The sequence below is a fragment of the Nothobranchius furzeri genome, chromosome 15, assembly GCF_043380555.1.
Source record: "Nothobranchius furzeri strain GRZ-AD chromosome 15, NfurGRZ-RIMD1, whole genome shotgun sequence".
NCBI classification, from domain to species: domain Eukaryota; kingdom Metazoa; phylum Chordata; class Actinopteri; order Cyprinodontiformes; family Nothobranchiidae; genus Nothobranchius; species Nothobranchius furzeri.
In genome coordinates this window covers 27,165,970-27,186,011 of record NC_091755.1, presented here as the reverse complement: position 1 = coordinate 27,186,011, position 20,042 = coordinate 27,165,970, and the positions used below count along the sequence as shown (strand labels likewise).

Below are 20,042 nucleotides of genomic sequence, written 5' to 3'. Positions count from 1 at the left end.
TTCAGTATATCAACACGCATACAGGAAAGGGCACTCCACGGCTACTGCTCTTGCGCAGATGACTGATGATTGGAAGACAGAAATAAGATAATAAAAAATTTGTTGGTGCAGTGCTGTTAGACTTGAGTGCAGCTTTCGATGTACTAGATCACAATGTGTTATTGGATAAGCTGCAGTGCTATGGATTTGAATCAACTGCCATAACATGGATGAACAGCTTTCTAACAGATAGGAAAAATATAGTATATTTCAATGGAAGTTATTCTGACCAGGTAGTGGTGAGCTGTGGGGTGCCACAAGGGAGCGCTCTGGGACCATTGTTGTTTTCCATCTTTATCAATGACTTACCTTTCTTAGTTTACATCAAGCTACTATGTATGCAGATGACTCCACAATCCATGCCTCTGCGGATACAGATATGGATTTAAACAGGATTCTAAATGAGGAATTTGCAGTAATAGACACATGGATGACAAAAAATAAATTAGTTTTGAATAAGAAAACAAAGTGCATTATTTTAGGATCTAAAAATTCCTTAAAAGAAAACCCAAGGTTAGTTATTGGAATTGTGATTGAACATGTGAAGGAAATATTTGAAATGGCTGATGCAGCTTTTGCCATGGTTTGTAATTATTGTGTAATTTGAGCAGATGTTTTTTTGTGTGTTTTGTTTTGTGATGTGAGAATGTTTGAGTGAATTTTAATGTAAATACTGGTTGCTGTATTGTGGTGTCGGACCCCAGGAAGAATAGTTGCTGTACGAAGCAACAGCTAATGGGGATCTAATAAATAAATATTCATCTGTATGTAAAGTTTAGTTTTGTCTTTTGGGATGTGTCGAATAATAAATACTTCATACAGAGAATGTAAATAATAGAGGCCCATTTCCGCTATGAGCTGAAATGTTGATTTATTTAATCCTGATTTTTTTAAAGTACAGAAGAAATTCTAGATATATAGATAGATATCTATATCTATATACTATATTTAGATATAGTTATATATATCTTTCTTTCTCTCCTACTCTCTCTCACATCTCTCATTCTCTGTCTCTTTCTCTCTCCTCTCTCTCTCATCTTTCCTTTTCTCTCTCTCTCTCTCTCTTTATATATATATATATATATATAGAGAGAGAGAGAGAGAGAGAGAGAGAGAGAGAGAGAGAGGAGCATGTACTAAATAATAAACAAATCAACTAGTCACATGGTAACATCTGCTATGGATTCATCTAAATTAATTTAAATACTGGGCTTGCATTAAATAGCTGATGTTTATTATAACTCATAATTCACCAGATTCATAAACAAACCCCACATCTTAGCTGGGATTAAAGGTTCAGGAACACATGACATCAACCTAACTTAAATCTTAACTCTAAAAATGAGAAACTGTGGCTATAACTGTGAAAATGTGTATTTTTTATTGCTTGGGTTTTATTTGTTTTTGTTTTTTATATATATTGTAATTTGGTTGGTATGAGTTGCTTTGTGTGGTCAGACTCAGTAACATGTCTGGGTTGAAGTCAAAATGAATCATCATCAACAGCTTGGCTAACATGTGGCTGTTTAGCTCTCCTAAACAGAAAGTTGTATCCTGTCTTCGTAGCTTACCTGCAGCAGAGAGCGACTGCAGGACTGTGTAGAAGAGGAGCTGAACACCACAGCGACCCTCTGCCTCCTCCACAACCGGACTCAAGCAGCAGAGGACGGTTTGACGTTGTGTTCCAGTCAGACGATGCCTTGCCATTTCCCAGAGGTTGGTCCCTGTGCTTATTTGTTTCTCTGCTGAAATGAGAAGTATTTGGATAATTGCCCTAAACCCTCTCTGTTCTCCCCACACTGCAGTATTTCAGCTACAGCGTGCTACTGACCCTGCTGGCCTGCTCGGTGTTCCTCCACATCAGCAGCATCGGGAAGCTGGCTCTGATGCTGCTCATCCAGCTTGTCTTCCTGATGCTGGTGGAGTGGCCTCTAGTGAACCTGTTTGACAACGCCGACGTGTTGGTCATTGCAAACACCCTGTGAGTCCTCTGTCAACCTCACACACACATACGCATGCATGCACACACAGGACACAACCTCAATTCCTGACAACCTTTACTTTTGGATCTCGAGGCTTTGCAGCCGACTCCCTGCGCTCAGTCGCTCCAGAGCATCGTAGGAGCTGCTAAGAGGACAGTCGTCAAATCCACCACAGAGTCTATGTGGATTAGGATTAAAATGTCTGAATCGTGGGCCAACTCTCCTGGGCCTGATCTGCCCTGGCTGGGTTGTCTGATGCTGAGGGACCCGAAACACCCGAGGATCCCAGAAAACAACACTGATGATGCGTCCCAACATATATACTGAACATTTAATTTCCATAGGCAGGAATTATAAAGTTTTGTTTCTAAATGGGATGTTTCCACCATCACCGTTTTGACCGTGTCACACGTCTCGTCACGCCTAGACAATCCAAAAAATGGGAAAAGAGGTGAAGCTGAGCGTCAGGCTGTTACCAGACCTGCTAACCTGTACGAGTTTTGCGTAGCAAGTATGCAAGTTGGCATTTAATTACACTGACACGACTCACCCCCCTAAACTACTCAAAAACCTGCGGACATGCGTGATGTTCACAAACTCTTTGCAAAAGTTCATGTCAGACTGCAAAAATACGATGTCTTCTCCTCAGACACACAGAGAGCTCTGACTGAGCCTAGAGCTAGTTCTCACCTATAGACTCTAGATGATGATGTCATCAAAGGAGCACTGTTGTGTTTGTTTCTGTTGCTAATACAGCATGAATAAAAAAATACATCATTGCATGAATAACATAATTATTAATGCCTGAATAAATTCATAAATTTAAATATGAATTAAACAATAATTTGATGCATGAATAAAATTATAAATTAAGGCATGATAAATAAATTAAACCATTGTTTCAGTTTCTGAACATGTGTAGCTTCTGTAACGACTGAGACAACAACATTTGTTCACACACACACACACACACACACACACACACACACACACACACACACACACACACACTTTTCCGCAGTAAACCTGAGTAGATAAACTTACGTGTCACTGGAACTTTTCTAAGGTTTAGAATGTAGTAGACCTACTTCCGAATGTTGAGTTCTATTTTCTGAACATGTTCTCATTTTTTCTCCTCAGGCAATTATCACCTGGTAATGAGTCCTTGTTAAAGTAAGTTGTGTCTTGTGTTTTGTCCTGCTTTACTAAAGTGGATCATATGATTTGCTGGTTGACTTTCTGTCGTCTCCATTCCAGACATGGTTTCAATGAAACTGCGGAACAGTGGTAAAACATTTTTATTTGTCCTCTAAAGTGAGTAAATTCATTTTTAGTCCAAAGCAAGCCGCTCACCCATGTTTTTTTTCTCCTTCCTTAGCGTGGAGAGTGTGACTAAAGTGTCTCTAAAGGTCACGATCCCTGTGGTCCTGATGGTTTTCGTTCTGGCTCTGTACCTGCATGGCCAACAGGTGGAGTCCACCTCACGCCTCGACTTCCTCTGGAAGCTGCAGGTAAAAATAAAAGAGTTCCATTTCGTCACTGGAAACAGAAGTTCCTCCACTTCTCTTTAAACTCAAGAAAAATCCTTTTTCAGTGCAGATGTTAGTGATGAGTCACAGTAACAACAGTTTCTGTCAGTCATGCAGAGAGGTCAGCTAACATTCTAGCCTTGGTGATTTTTTATTATTTTGCACCTTGGCTGCTGCAATGAGAGCTTGAAGAAACTTTTAACTCTTTTCCTTTGAAGGCCACCGAGGAGAAGGAGGACATGGAGAAGCTACAGGCGTACAACCGCCGCCTGCTGCACAACATCTTACCCAAAGACGTGGCTGCCCACTTTCTTGCATGGGAGCGTCGCAACGATGAACTGTACTACCAGTCCTGCGAGTGCGTCGCCGTCATGTTTGCCTCCATCAGCAACTTTTCTGAGTTTTATGTGGAGCTGGAGGCGAACAACGAGGGGGTCGAGTGTCTCAGGCTGCTGAATGAGATCATCGCTGACTTCGACGAGGTAAAATGAAATGGTTGTCTGTGTGGCTCCACCGCTGACAGCTACAGCTCTTATTTCCTCTCCTCCTGTGTGGCTGATTGCATGTTTCCAGATCATCAGCGAGGAGAGGTTCCGTCAGCTGGAGAAAATCAAAACCATCGGTTCCACCTACATGGCCGCCTCCGGCCTCAACGACTCCACCTATGACAGAAAGGGCTCGCACATCCTGGCTATGGCAGACTACGCCATGAGGCTCAGAGAGCAGATGAAACACATCAACGAACATTCCTTCAACAACTTCCAGATGAAGATAGGTAAGCCTGGAAGGAAGAGGAAGTTCTGGACACTTATGAATAATTTGATTTGGATAGGCCGTGTTGAGCTAGCTACATTAGTATTTTCTTTTAAATGATTAAAGCCTCACTGCGGCACGATCTGTTGTCAGGATTGAACATGGGGCCTGTTGTTGCCGGGGTGATCGGAGCCAGGAAACCACAGTATGACATCTGGGGAAACACGGTCAATGTGGCCAGCAGGATGGACAGCACCGGAGTGCCAGACTGCATCCAGGTACTATTACGGTTAAATGAGTCATCCACGTCAGAATAATAAAGCAAATATTTATGGCATTAGTCTCCGAGGCTCTGTCAGCAGTTGCTTCCACATAACTGAGTCTCATTAAAGTCAATTAATATGCAAATGATCAGCAAATGTCTCCATAGCTCAGATAGTTTCACTCCAAAGCTGTTATGAGTCGCACATTTTTTTATTTTAAACCCTCAAACAAATCCCCCACTTGTGCAAAACATGCAGCTCCATCTCGGAAATGTTCCTTTAAAGTCCCTTCAGGGGAGCGTGATAAATCTGTGTTTCCTCCAGGGGTCACACGTCTACCACAATGTCATCATCGTTCAATTTGTAAACATGTAGCAGATGTTGGCGTTATTTCTGAAATGTGGGAGTTTGCCAGCCTGGATCAACGCTTGTGGGGAATTCATGAAATACTAGAAGGATCCATGCTGCTGCCTACGGCCCAAAGTGTGTAACTGCAGCACACATATTTTTGTGTCAAACTTTGTTTACTAAGTACTTTTTACACAGTTGGATGTAAAACCAAAGGCTTTGCAGCAAATGAGAATAAAACTAACATCAAATAAAGAAAGAAAAGGAAAAAACTCATAATTATTGACAGAATTAAAAAGATTCTACAGTAATGAAAAGTTAGCAGAGTAATCTCATTAATATGTAAAAATAAAAAATGTATTTTTAGGTTATGAAAGAAATGGTCGCACAATTTTCTAATCAATAAAAAAAAATTGCAAAAACATTTTAAATAAGGTGCATTTACTTTCAGAAACACCAATAGTGAATGCATATAAATAAATAACGTCATTAGGGGACCTGCTGCAAGTCCCCTATTGTTCTTCACTAGAGGATTTGTCTATTTGTTCTCTTTATTATTATTATTATTGTTGTTATTATTATTGTTATTATTATTATTATTGTTATTATTATTGTTATTATTCCATGGACATTAATGTGGCTCGAACGGCAGCGTGCACCCCCACACATTAGACATCAAAACGAGCGGATCGGCTGTGGGAGGGGTGCTATTACTTTTCAAAGCATTTTGATTTACATTACAATTTACATTAGCAAAACACATAAAAAAATTCTTTTTGACACATGCCACTCTAAATTTGCAAAAAATTTGCATAATTATCAATTAAATGTGCACATAATACTAGATTAGATGGCAGGCCCTCCAAAGAGGCATTTTTACATATGCATGAACAATATGATTTTTTTTTACCTTAATGTCACCCAAATGTCATTATTTTAGGGTTGTTCACCCCAATATCACACAAATATTATTTTGGGTTGTTCACCCAATATCACCTTAAAATTATCATTTGGCCTGTATAGAATGTGGCCACTATGAGCAGGCAGGTCCCTTTTTAAAATTTCTTCAGGAATTTTCTAGTTAAATAAATATTAACTTTTTTGTTTCGATGACTAATTATTGGAATTTAACATCATAAAAGTGTAGATAATAATAAAAAATAAAAAAAAGATAAAAGCATGTTTATGATTAATTTTTTTTATAGTAGATGGTGATCAAGACCAAAAACCTAGTTGACAAAAGTAAATAATTTTTATAAAAATTTAAATGTTACCTTGTAAGATTTGTCTTTATTTCACTTTTTTATTTAGTGGTTTCAGAAAATGCAGATAATTAGTTATTTTTATGTGAATCTATAGTAAATATTCTTACTTTGAAATAAAAATATTCTTGACAGGCCAAATATTTCCATCTGAAATAAAGTTTTAAATGAACGTGTTCCCTGTTTTGATCCAAGGTGACCACAGACCTGTACCACGTGCTCGCCAAAAACGGGTACCAGCTGGACCGCCGGGGTGTCATCAAGGTGAAGGGGAAGGGGGAGATGACCACCTACTTCCTCACCAGCGGCCCCCCCGGTAGTTAGCGAGCGACCAGCCGAGCTGAAGGCGACCCCACCCCCACCGTGCTGCAGCGAGCCTGAGTGGTCGGCTCATGGCTCAGACACACCGAGGACAGGATGTGTCCAACAGAGACGAGTCCACATCTTGTCTCTGTTTCAGATGCACATATGGAGGCCATTGTTGGTCGATGTCTGAAGGCTTGATCTCAAGTTGGCCGAGAGATGATGAAGCCCAGTTGCCTTAGGAAGGAAGTGGTAACGCTAATGAGCAATAGTACAAGTATTTCATCTGGATCCATTATTTATTTTTATGAAAAACAAAACAGTTTCTTAGAAGGAAAATGGAGGGACATGAAGACGGAGAAGAATAACCAAAGAACAAAGGATAAATGCGGAACCCTGATGATGATTCGGAGAATGATGAACAATATTATTCTTATTTTTTAAGAGCAAAGGCCACGTTAATATCTCATTTATCGACAGCGTCACGCTCTGATGCTGTTGGACTTTTTAATGAAGGAGAACGCACACATATGCAGACTAAAAACACAATAACCTTGGCTTGGACTTTTGTGTTTCTTATCATTTCTCCTTTTTTCCTTTGTTCCTTCCAGTCTGAGATTACCCACAAGGCCGTTCACTCTAAAGCAGTGGTTTCCACAAGGACCCCCCCTTGGCTGTGTCCAAGACAAGCCAGGACCCCCCCAATCATAGTTCCTTCCCACACACACATCAAAAGTGATCAATTGCAAACTCTATATGTAGTTGTAACTCATACAGGGTTTTGATCATACTATTGGGTGAGTTATTGGGATTTTATATTGTAATTTGTAACCTCACAACTATAGCACAGAAAAAGTTGTGGGGACCCCCTGCAAACTCGTGGGGACCCCAGATTGGGAACCACTGCGGACGACTGAATACTCGGATTATTTTTAGTTTGGAGCAAAAAACAAGAAGTGCAAAATGAAGAAGGAACAGTTGTAACATTGGAAGCTTGTTTTACAAGTGTGTGAGTGTGTGTGTGTGTGTGTGTGTGTGTGTGTGTGTGTGTGTGTGTGTGTGTGTGTGTGTGTGTGTGTGTGTGTGTGTGTGTGTGTGTGTGTGTGTGTGTGTGTGTGTGTGTGTGTGTGTGGGCACATGTAAGTGCATCTATTAAGGGGCATACTGAAACGTTTCACTGTGAGATCTGTATGATTACACCTTCTTGACAAACCTGTTGCTGTTTTATAGATTACCCTTCATAGCTGCGTGCCCATTCCTACGTTTTTAGCCTGGCTGATCTTTCTAGGAGGGTTTTCATCCCTTTATCATGAGGCTTTACGGGACTGTGATTCATGAATGATTTCATTCCAGGTGAAAGAAGCTATGTAGTTTTTATTTTTTGGGGATTTTACGACCTACAAGTGAAAGTAAACGGTCATCCTACAGGATTACATTTCTGTAGACTCTGCTTCGTGTTGCCTTGGTATTACTCAGCGCTAACGTCAGCATCCTTCACAGGCCAATATTCACTACTTAACCCATCAGTATTTGATCCTAATTTGTAAAAATACGTTAAAAAAATCAAAGGAATGTATGCAATAACTGAGATTCTTGACTACTGAAGGAAGCTTTTTGGTACTAGAGAGCAAACTGTTTTTTATAAATCATCAGCTGGAGGATATTTTAGACAAGCTTTGCACTTTGTGTTGATCTGCTCATGTTTCCGCCAAGTAAACACATCTTCATTCAGAACATGGCAGAGGTCAACAACGAGTGCAACGATTTCATTAGTTTTGGGCCTTTGTAGTGTAAAAAGTCAATAAACAGCTATTTTTTGCACAACTGTGTTTGATTTCCTTTATTCATAAAGTGAGTGAATAAAGCATTCAGAGAACGATGCTTTCCTCCCTCTTAAGGCGTACTCTCACATCAATCAGCAGCCTGCAATCAAGATTGCACTGTGTCACAGTAACCCGATAGACGCCGCCGTCTCTTTTTTCTGAACAACACGCTCTACGGTTTCAGGAGGGTGGTACAGGAGAGAGTATTTATTTGCTGGCACATGAATAAAACATTTCTGTTGAGGTTATTGCAGGTGTTTGCTCACAGCACTCTATGGTGAGCTTTAATTAAGAGACATAAATTCCTCCTAATCCCTGATGAAAAAGCACTAATGTAACTCTAATGGATACATGACAGGAACATGACTTGTGTTATGTTCACAGGTCTGGGATCTTTCACCTATAAGTACATTTTCACTCATTATTTATGGAATAATAAAGGTTTCCAATTACACTTAATTTCTGATTAAGTTGTGTTCAATACTAAAACAAATTATTATTTTGAACAAATCATCCTTTATCACACATCATGGTCATTTAAAGGGCCTACCTTTATTATTTTACCTTCATATGGCCTTTTGAAGGGAAATGCATCCTTAAACATCAAAAATGAATAAACACAGGTTTAATAAATATGATATGACTATAATTTACTACAGCCATAGTAACCAGATGTTCTCATCACTTTGTGCAGCAAGCCTTCAAAATCACATTGTGTGGCGAAGTAGGCCTATTTCTTCATATTTGACTTCCAAATGTTCCTGCAATGGTTCTTCAGACTTTCTGAAGGTCTTTCAAGGTTTTTCTTAGGAGTTTCTCTGATTTCCATAGGAATGGTTTTGATTTAGGTCACTGAACTCTGATGTTTCACTAACAGGGTGTTGTGTGGTCAAATAAGAGACATTTTTCACAAAATAACTCGTTTTACATGTTTTGTTACCAGCAGCCGGTCAGAAAGCCACTAATTGTTTCCATTGTTGCTGAATCTATGAAAAACATCAAATAACTGTTTGACACCTAAAATAGAATTTTTGATTATTAGCTGATTGAAAACTTAATAGATCAGCTGAAGGATTTGAGAAAGCCAAGTGAATCTTTTTATTATGATTCTTCCTTTTGATCACAATAGGAATTGTCATTACTATTATTGTTGTTGTTGTTGCACGTTATTTTTTGTTTATTTGTCGAAATAAATCATCATTCTTTCAAGTTACTTTTCATGATCTTTTAAAAGTTTGAAAACATGTAAATGAAGTCCACTTTCTCTCTTATTTTTCAAAAGAAAAATAAAATTTGGCTGCTTGGAAGCAAAATATGAAAATGTTAGTGAATGTTTAAAACTTCTGCGCAGCTCTGCACGTTATATTTTTATTGCAAGGCAAAATATTGTATAAACGGCAGATTTCCTACTAGAATAATTTAATTTAATCATAAGAAACCTTCAGGCGCCTGAAATGAGGTGAAAGCTAATGAAACTTTTCTAAACTTGAGTCTTTATCTCCCAAGTGCGCTGATTGGCTGCATTCCTTGTGACGCTCGGGACGCAGGTGGCCAGCAGGGGACTCACTTTAACTACATATCTTTATTTAAAACAACAATGGCACCTGCTTATCCGTTAAGGAGCAGCACCCGGGATTGCGGTCTGACTCCTCTCTGGCTCGGTTGACTCACCTGGAGAACGGAACCGGGCTGGTCAGGAGGCTCCACGCGCACAAACATCCGCGTTTCATCGGACTGAACAGGTGTCGCCGTCAGCTTTAGGTAAGTAGCGGTATTTCCGAACCTTTACGCACGTTCTGATCCTACATTAGCGCCACTTCCGGATGTTTGCGCAACAGTTGTCGCTGAATTAAAATGAAAAGAAGTTTTGGACCTTAAAGGCGTGATCTCAAACCCGCTCGATCTTCCTCTTTCATTTTGAGATTAGTTTTAGAAAGTCAGCTTTTATTTGTCTCAGCTCAGAACTTTAACTTTTCCTTTCAACTCGTGTTTATCATTTCTGATCTGATTCAAATAAGCTCAATTTAATATAAAGTCACACAAATTAGACATAATCAGTGCGGATCTCTGCTGCTTCACATACATTTGACAGATATGTGGACTGACAGAGTGGGCTAGTTGTTTACCTTTTCTTGAGCATCAAGTGTCCACTCTTGAATCAGTCATGAAGCCAGCTGGCTTTAGAATAAAGTAAATTATGACCAAGACAGAGTGATCGGGGACATACAGATGTCCCATTTGCAGTAATACCCTGTTTCACTCAGCAGGAAACAGATTTCCATTTAGTCAAGGCCAGGTGAAGTTGTCACTACTCCACACTCTAGTTCCTGGTGCAGTTGACAAATGGCCTTTATAATGATGAGGTGTGCGGGGAGAGAAAAATGACACATAATGTCGCATGTCATGTACGGAGTGGCTCGGGAGCTGCAGGGTGAACCTGCAGGCTCACCTGCTGCCACGTGGGCCCTGACTTGTCTGAGATCAGAGCAGGTGGATTCAGGTGTTTGCCGAGAGGTGCTGTGTGTTTGTTCACTCTCACCACCTCCCTGCTCTCCCCGTGGGACTGTTTCCTAAAGAGACAGAGGAGGTGGAGCAGGAGCAGGGTTGGCACCAGCTGCTATGACACTTGCAGAGACGCACAAACCGGTTTGAGAGACTTTTTTTTACCCTCCTGCTTGTCTGTTTCATGCAGGCAACCCTAGAGAATGTCTAGCGAGGCAGAAGTGTGTTCGGGTGTAAACGCTTTTTCAGCGTAAGTTCTCCTCTCTTTTCTGTTACAGCCTTAAAAACCAGCACCCATCAAACATGCGATTCTTACGCCGCCGGATGTCTCCTCTGAAGCTGGCGCTCCTTGGGGGTACTCTTTTCTTGGTGGTCCTGGTGGTTCTTCAGAGGGACGTGGGCTCTTCAACGGCTGGGGACCCCTGGTTACAGGACCTGGCTCACAAAAGGGACGAGATGATAATCATGGTCCGTCACGCCGTGAACAACATAGGCTTTCAGATCGGAGCTCCGCAGCCACCACCGATGCAGGAACAACCCACGGAGAACGCCAACTGTCCCTCTGGATTTTACACCCTGAATGATCTCAGACCACACCTGGAGAGACCACCTCAGGACCCGCAGGGCTTCGGGGCTGATGGGAAGGCATTTCAGAAAGATCACATGACTCCCGAGGAGGAGAAGGAGAAGCAGGAAGGCATGACCCGGCATTGTTTCAATCAGTTTGCCAGCGACCATATCTCCCTCAGCCGCAGTCTTGGAGATGACACCAGGCCTCCAGAGTGAGTGCTTAATCTTAAATAGACAAGAATGTTGACGCATAGATAAGATTCTGAGTCTCAGCTGGGGCTGTGCTCACACAGGTCAATTATTTACTGACATTGTCAGAGATATTATGAAGATCCACTTTAACTGAGTAACCAGGTTGTAACCCAGATAAGTTAACTTGATGACCTGCGGTAGCTGAGACTGATGTCGGTGTCTCAATGACTAAATGATACTGCAAACCTTGACATATTTGCTTTACAGAGGTTTCAAATGGCTTTGAAAAGGAGCTGTTTGTTGAAGAGCGTTTCACACAGATATTAAAAGCGTCAGACCTTGAATATCTATAAACAATAGCCTCTATGTTTAGACGCATGAGACCTTGTCTGACTTTCATTTAACCAGATATGCCTTTCACTCGTACTCTTTTGTCTCTCTTTGGATATTTGGTGTGGCTTACCTGGCGCAGGTGCGTTGAGAGGAAGTTTCCTCGCTGCCCTGCTCTCCCCACCACCAGCGTTATCATCGTCTTCCACAACGAGGCTTGGTCCACGCTCCTCAGAACAGTCTACAGCGTCCTGCACACCTCTCCTGCCATCATGCTGAAGGAAATCATATTGGTTGATGATGCAAGCACTGCAGGTAGATTCAATTCTTCTACTGGGATTATACAAAACGTGCTGAGAGCTTCACGTGGTGCATGACAATATGAAAATCTTGGGTTGAACTAAATGTAAATCAGACAGAGCCCTGAGAAAATAAACGACAGTTTGCACTCTGTAAGTGAACTGCAACTTCATGAAATGAGCTCTGCTTGTGTAAATAATCCACATTTTTTCACATTTCACCATTCTTTGCTTGGTAGTTTTTTTTTAAGTGATTTTACTCAATTATGAATGCAACAAATAATTATCCAACAGGCAGCATAGGCAGAAATATACCAGTGTTCGGCAACAGTAGAAGAGTGTAAATATCGTTTAGGTCATTTTAATGCCACCCACAGATGGAATATTTAATTACATTCAATCAAAGGGAGGCATATTATGCAAAATATATCTAATATATTCAGATCTGCCCCATGTGCATCTATACTGCCTGTATAAACACCAAATGTGAAAAAACCCGTCCATCCATTTTCTGTCAGTGTTTGGTTCTAGGAATTATGCGCCTAAAACAAGCCACCTTAAAAAGTCCCCGATTGTGATGTCACAATCATACCTACACCCATCAGTAGGTTGGAGGAGCAGCGGCTCTACTCCAAGCCTCAAAGCTCCTGTCAGTGTGGGGAGGTGTTAGTTTGTCTCCCTTAAAGTGACAGATTTATATATATGAATTCAGTCATTACACACAGACTGGTGTTTCAAATGTTTGTTTATTTAAATGTTGATGATTTTAACTGACAACTAATGAAAATCTCAAATTCTGTATCTCAGAAATTTTAAATATCAATTAAGGAAAAGGAAAAAGGGAATTTGTTGGCCAAATGAAAAGTACAAATATGAAAAGGATGGGCATGTACAGCACTGAATATTTAGTTGGGGCTCCTTTGACCTGGATTACTGCAGCAATGCAGAGTGGCATGGAGTCCATCAGTCTGTGGCACTGTTCAGGTGTTATGAGAGCCCATGTTGCTCTGATAGTGGCCTTTAGCTCTTCTGAATTGTTGGGTCTGGTGTATTGCATCTTCCTCTTCACAATACCCCATAGATTTTCTATGGGGTTAAGGTCAGGTGAGTTTGTTGGCCAATCAAGGACAAGGATACCATGGTCCTTAAACCAGGTACTGGTAGCTTTGGCACTGTGAGCAGGTGCCAAGTCCAGTTGGAAAATGGAATCCGTATCTCCACAAAATCGATCAGCAGCAGGAAGCATGGAGTGCTTTAACACTTCCTGGTTGTGATGACCTTGGACCTCAGAAAACACATTGGACCAACACCAGCAGATGACATGACTTCTCAAACCATCACTGACTGTGGAAACTTTACTCTGGACCTCAAGCAACATGGATTCTGTGCCTCTCCTCTCTTCTTCCAGACTCTGGGACCTTGATTTCCAAAGGAAATGCAAACTTAACTTTCATCAGAGAACATTTGGGCCATCAGCAGCAGTCCAGTCCCTTTTGTCTTTGACCCAGGCAAGACACTTCTGATGCTGTCTCTTGTTCAAGAGTAGCTTGACACAAGGAATGCGACAGATGAAACCATGTCCTGCATACATCTGTGTGTGGTGGTTCTTGAAGCAGACTCCAGCTGCAGTCCACTCTTTGTGAATCACCCCCACATTTCTGATTGGGTTTGGTTTCACAATCATCTCCAGGGTGCGATTATCGCTATTGCTTGTACACTTTTTTTTACCACATCTTGTCCTTCCCTTCACCTCTGTATTAATGTGCTTGGACACAGAGTTCTGTGAGCAGCCAGCCTCTTTAGACCTTTTGTGTCTTTCCTTACTTGTGCAAAGTGTCAAAGGTTGTCTTTTGGACAACTGTCAAGTCAGCAGTCTTCCCCATGATCAGAAAGCTTACAGAACTAGACTGAGGAACCATTTAAAAGCTTTTGCAGGTGTTTTGAGTTAACAGATGCACCAGGGGTCTTCATAATTGAACCTTTTGACAAATTTCTAATATTCTGAGACGCTGAATTTGGGATTTTCATTAGTTGTCAGTTATAATTATCAAAATGAAAGAGATGAACATTTGAAACATACCAGTCTGTGCGTGTAATGAATGAATGTAATATGCAAGTTTCACTTTTTGAATAGAATAACTGAAATGAATCAACTTTGTCACGATATTGTAATTTTAGGACCAGCACTTGTACAGTCTTATATCATAGTAGGTACCATTTGAGATTGTTCTCCTTTGTTGGTTTGTTTCTTTTCAAACGTCAGAGTTCCCTACATGTTTAGAATGTTTTCAGCACTTTTACCTAATGTCTCATTAAAAGTGCATACTAACCATGACATCCATTATTGATGGTGTTGACTGCCTTGTGTTTCACTATCACAGCCTTTCCATATAAGTCTGTATAACTTTTTGGTGTGAAAATACTGAATATTTTTTGATATTGACTAAATTTAATGGAATTAATAAGATTCAAAGTTATTCTTTGCTAACTCAAAACTACAGTGCTGGTTTACATTTCCATAAAATTCATAGCAGCACGATTTCTATTTTATCACGTTTTCAGAAGCTGATCAGGATTTCAGACTGGAGCGTAGACCGCGTCGCTCACACGCTGGGTGTGTTAAGTTTACTCCTGATGAGTAATGTCAACATAATGTGCGTTGTCCTCTCTGGGTGACTGGTCTTGTTATTCTTAGTCCTTTAGAGTTTAATGGGAGCTCTGGAAGCTGTATGGCTACAGCGTATAGCTTTGCTTGTTTAGGATTTTAACAGCTTAACTTCCCAAAAGCAAACAGGACGGGATTATTTAAACAACCAAAAAGACTCGAAGTGAAAGTAATAATACCTGAAGACAACCGTGTCATTAATGAGAAATAATTTCTCTATTTTACTGAAGTTGAGTGCAATAAATGTCAATAAGTTAAATATATGATGAGCAGGGCCACGGCAGGACAAGTGCAACACCATTTGGAGCTGAATTTGAAAGAAAAATCATCCAAACTTGCATGTTTAGTGTTGTAACTTTCACATTATGCATTGACAACAGACACTGATAGGAAGTGACATCATGCCTCAGACTCTTTTGGTGGTTAAACGGTTTATTCTTTTCATTTTGACTGAAACACATCTGCTTCGATGCTTCACTTTTAGATGACTGCATGTGTTGGGACATTTTGAGCAAGTATTATGTAAATAGAGCAAGTAGATGGTGTTGGGTAATATTTCAGACGTGAGAGAAATAAATTTACACACACATATATATATATATACATATATTATATATATATATATATATATATATATATATATATATATATATACATATATTATATATATATATATATAATATATGTATGTGTATATATATATATATATATATATATATATATATATATATATATATATATATATATATATAATATATGTATATTTGTTCATTTTCCCCCTTGTTGGTTAAGTATATTACTAATGAAGAGAATTTGGGCGCTACAGGAAAGAAAAAACAAATGGTTTAGACTTTGTTTTTCAAAGATACAGAACAAAAGTTGTTTTAAATGTTTTTCTGTCCACAACAGACTTCTGCACCCTTTATTCATTAAAGAACCTTGAATGATACATGATGAGAACATTCAAGGCCGTAATATATTAATAATTTTAGTGATTAATTAACCGAGGTGAAGTAGTCTCCGTCTCTTGTGTCTGCACGTTTCCTGTACTTCTGCTTTTACGTCCCAGAGTGATTCTCATGTCATGTGGGCGGCAGGTTTGCAGCCTCAAGCTGGTGAGAAACGTGTGGCATTCTCTGTGGTAACAAAAGTTCTAAGAGAGGAAGTAGGACCCATTTTTACCAGCAAGTTTTCCACTCCATTGCAATCTTCTGGCAGTGATTTGACTGGTAAACGTGTTTTCTTCCCTTTTGTCAATAGGATGCCCGACAGTAAACCTGGAGTTGTTTCAAACATTGCTTTTAATTGCTGTTGAACATGAATGTAAGAGGGAAGGTTTCTCTGCATCACTGAAAGCATAGAAATGAAGATAATCATGTTTCTCTGCAGACCACCTTAAGGGTAAACTGGAGGAGTTTGTGCAACAGCTGAAGATCGTCCGCGTGGTCCGACAGCCAGAGAGAAAAGGTCTGATCACTGCCAGGTTGCTGGGGGCCAGTATTGCTCAGGCTGATGTGCTCACCTTCCTCGATGCACATTGTAAGAAACCAACACACACCTGTAGCATCACCAACACACCCTTACAAAGGTTAGAAAGTGAATAAAATGTTCTTATGCAGGGGAACATTTCTCCTACTAGCAGGCTGGTGCTTTGACATCAACAGGAGCTACAGTTAGATCTGTTCACTTGGTTAAAGGAAGCACCTGTCTAACATCCTCTTTTATGTCAAACCTGTCAGGAAAACACAGGTTAATATAAATGTTCAGTAGGTCAAACAGAAAATGAAACCCATCTTGTGTGAGGCAGATAACACAGGAAGTGCCTGACTTTAGTGACACATTTGATTTTATTTGTTTCTTTTTCTTTTCTTTTATTTTCTATACTTACTTTTCTATGGTTTATATGTTTGTGGTTCACAATTTGTACCAAATATGCTCCAGTTTGGAAATAGCAATGACCATGAATATTTACAGTATTTGTTTCATTTATGGAAGTGAAATCTTATTTATAAACCAAATATTTAGAATAAACTACACTAAATTGTGTATTTTTTTGTTGTTGTATAATTTTGTGTCATATATGCAATATATTGCAATATCACAGGGATTTATCGCGATACACAATATTTTTCTTAATGTTTTCAAAATCAGCTTTTAGCCACTGAATGCATGTTTAGTTAAACATGTCAGCCTAGGTTGGTGGTGAACCATGATCTGGTAAAATCCATCCTGTGAGTCTTGGTAACCTCAAAGGCTGCATCTGAACCCGCAGCACATCGTTTAACCCTCTCCTATCTGGATTGTACTTTATTACGTTGTCCCCTCTCTCTGTTCAGGTGAGTGTTTCCATGGTTGGCTGGAGCCTCTTTTAGCCCGCATCGTTGAGGAGCCCACAGCTGTAGTCAGCCCAGAAATCACCACCATAGACCTCAACAACTTTCAGTTCCACAAGCCTGTGTCCACCAACCGAGCTTACAACCGGGGTAACTTCGACTGGAGCCTGACTTTTGGCTGGGAGCCAATACCCGAGGATGCAAAGAAGCTGCGCAAGGATGAAACCTACCCTGTAAAGTAAGACGGATCATGTTGTTTTCACTCCTAACCTACTGAATCATTTAAAAGCCTAAAGCTTTTGTGCGTGCCCATGAAATTTTTAGGACTCCTACTTTTGCCGGAGGCCTTTTTGCAATCTCAAAGAAGTACTTCGAGCACATCGGAACATATGATGACAAGATGGAGATCTGGGGTGGAGAAAACGTGGAAATGTCCTTTAGGGTCAGCCTCATTCCACTCTCACTGCTGCACTTATATAATGAGTGTCTTTAGCTTTTAGTTCATGCGTTTGTCTTCTTTGTATGTCATTTGTAGGTGTGGCAGTGTGGGGGTCAGCTGGAGATCATCCCGTGCTCTGTAGTGGGTCACGTTTTCCGGACAAAAAGTCCACACACCTTTCCCAAGGGCACTGAGGTCATCACTCGTAACCAGGTGCGCCTAGCTGAAGTCTGGATGGACGATTATAAGAAGATCTTCTATCGCCGCAACAAGAACGCTGCAGTTATGGCCAGTGAGGTCTGTTTTCCATCCATCACCTTCACTCATCATACATGTTGTTGAGTTCATCCTTACGCTGCTACATGCTGCTAGTAACCACGGCTGTTTGATGGTTACAGAATAAGTATGGAGACATCTCTGATCGCCTCAGACTGAGGGAGGAGTTGCAGTGCAAGAACTTCTCCTGGTACCTGAACACCATCTACCCGGAGATCTTTATTCCGGACTTGAAGCCCGTCAAATTTGGAGCAGTGAGTTTAGTTTGTAAACAACAGAAATATAAAATGCTGCGTGTTCTGAAGGATTATTGTGTATTGATGCAGATTAAAAACCTTGGATCCAGCACGTGTTTGGATGTTGGAGAGAACAATCAGGGAGGAAAACCTCTGATCATGTATGTGTGTCACAACATGGGAGGCAACCAGGTACAAACCCCAAAACTTCTGATTCACCAACGTCAACTAAGGAGTTGCTTTGTTTGGTCTAAACTGGTTGATTGTGTCTTTTAGTACTTTGAGTACTCATCTCATAAGGAGCTACGTCATAACATTGGGAAGCAGCTGTGTCTCCACGCGTCGGACCAGGCGGAGCCAGTGAAGATTGAGCTGTGCCAGTTAAAGGGGAGGGGAACCAGTTTATCTCCACAACAGGAGTGGATCTTTACTGAGGTGACGAGCACCAAAGGCCCATGTCATTGGAGAAATCTCAACGTGGTGGCAAATCTTCTTTATTGGATTTTTAACTAGGATTTTAGCATAGCATCTAAAAAAATAGAATAGAATATAAATGTTGTAAAATACTCAAAACTGTGGGAAAAAAATCCCTAAAACTGCAGGAGATTCTTGGAAGATGAACTTGACAAAGCTTGATTTAGATTTTTGTAACTGCAAGAATGCTGGTTTAAGGAGTCATGTGAACTCTTTTCTAAACGTCAGAGGAAATACTTTTGTTCCTGTTTGGTAAGTAAGTGTGTGGGTGTGTGTGTGTGTGTGTGTGGGGGGGGGGGGGGGGGGGGGGGGGATTTGCAAGCTCTCTGTGTACAGGAAGCTATTACTACCACTACTACTACTACTACTACCACTAATAATAATAATAGTAATAATAATAAACAATTAATACATGAATTAGTACAAACTAAATTAATATTTTAAGTATGTTTTATGGGAAGCTTATTTTATCAATCACATATTTATTTAATTAACTATAGGTTTTATTTCATTCAACATTTATTTATTAGAGGAATTTATTAGGCTAATTATTAATTCAAACTTTATTTGTTTATTTATGATGGCTTTTTGTGTAGCTGATAAAAAGGCTAAAAGTGTAAAGATCCTCTAAAATTCCAAATGAAATATCTTCTAAATCCAAACAACTTTTAACGTCTTCTAGCCTCAAACGTTCCATGTGGACCGTTCTTCCTAGATCGTGGCAGGAGGATACATTTGACGATTTGTTTTTCTGATGTCAAAATTTTGATTGAAACAATCATTTGAGCTCTGATTCTTCTTTTCTTCAGGACAATCTTCTGAGGAATCCAAACAATGGGAAATGTTTACAGTTGAGTGGAGACGAGGTTCGGATGGACTACTGTAATCCCGCCAATCTCCACCAGCACTGGACCTTCAGCTGACCTCCCCGTCTGTCCATTAAGCGTCTCATTTGTCCCCCCTTTCTTCTGAGACTCAGCAGCTCAGAGCCAAAGCAACACTAACCCTGGAGGACCTGCTGAGGAGCTTTGAGCCAGTAGCAAAAATGGTGACCAGCAGATAGGTGGAGGCTGAAGTAAAGAATTAAAGAGAAATCAGGGTGGGGTTTAAAGGTTTTAAATGTATTTATGGAGGAAACTCAGGAAAGTGATTTGTAGCGTGGTTAGGGTTATTCAGAAATGCGTGGACTTTGAACGTGGGAGTGGCGGCTGCAGAAAAACTCAGCTCCTGTGAACACAACCTGCGTGTTTTACACTCCAGTATGAAAAAACTATTAATAAATGGGACATTTTTTTTCTTTTTTATCTGGCGATGAATGTTAAAAAATTTTTAAACAAAAATATTTTTTATTAAAAATATTTTGCCTTTTGTAAGCGATGCTTCTTTTCTATTAAATCACCATTCTTGTCCATCGCTTTATCCAT

At 40.2% G+C, this 20,042-nt stretch overlaps 2 protein-coding genes across 2 annotated transcripts in view; both read left to right on the top strand.

Moving 5' to 3' along the window:
* Positions 1-8,303, top strand: part of LOC107390847 (adenylate cyclase type 6) — a 55,052-nt gene extending 46,749 nt beyond the window's left edge. The window contains exons 16-24 of the mRNA XM_015967814.3: positions 1,606-1,755; positions 1,845-2,020; positions 3,162-3,194; positions 3,279-3,308; positions 3,400-3,532; positions 3,769-4,032; positions 4,124-4,325; positions 4,457-4,581; positions 6,372-8,303. Coding sequence (XP_015823300.3) covers positions 1,606-1,755; positions 1,845-2,020; positions 3,162-3,194; positions 3,279-3,308; positions 3,400-3,532; positions 3,769-4,032; positions 4,124-4,325; positions 4,457-4,581; positions 6,372-6,500 — 1,242 coding nt within the window. The 3' untranslated portion in view covers positions 6,501-8,303. The remainder of the gene's footprint in view (positions 1-1,605; positions 1,756-1,844; positions 2,021-3,161; positions 3,195-3,278; positions 3,309-3,399; positions 3,533-3,768; positions 4,033-4,123; positions 4,326-4,456; positions 4,582-6,371) is intronic.
* A 1,552-nt stretch (positions 8,304-9,855) lies between these two features.
* Positions 9,856-19,991, top strand: galnt6 (UDP-N-acetyl-alpha-D-galactosamine:polypeptide N-acetylgalactosaminyltransferase 6 (GalNAc-T6)). Its single transcript, XM_015967816.3, has 11 exons — positions 9,856-10,063; positions 11,083-11,586; positions 12,039-12,211; positions 16,250-16,399; positions 17,197-17,431; positions 17,518-17,635; positions 17,729-17,929; positions 18,031-18,162; positions 18,235-18,336; positions 18,421-18,579; positions 19,428-19,991. The coding sequence occupies exons 2-11, from the start codon at positions 11,108-11,110 to the stop codon at positions 19,539-19,541; spliced, it is 1,863 nt and encodes a 620-aa protein (XP_015823302.3). The 5' UTR covers positions 9,856-10,063; positions 11,083-11,107; the 3' UTR covers positions 19,542-19,991.
* The last annotated feature ends 51 nt before the right edge of the window (positions 19,992-20,042 follow it).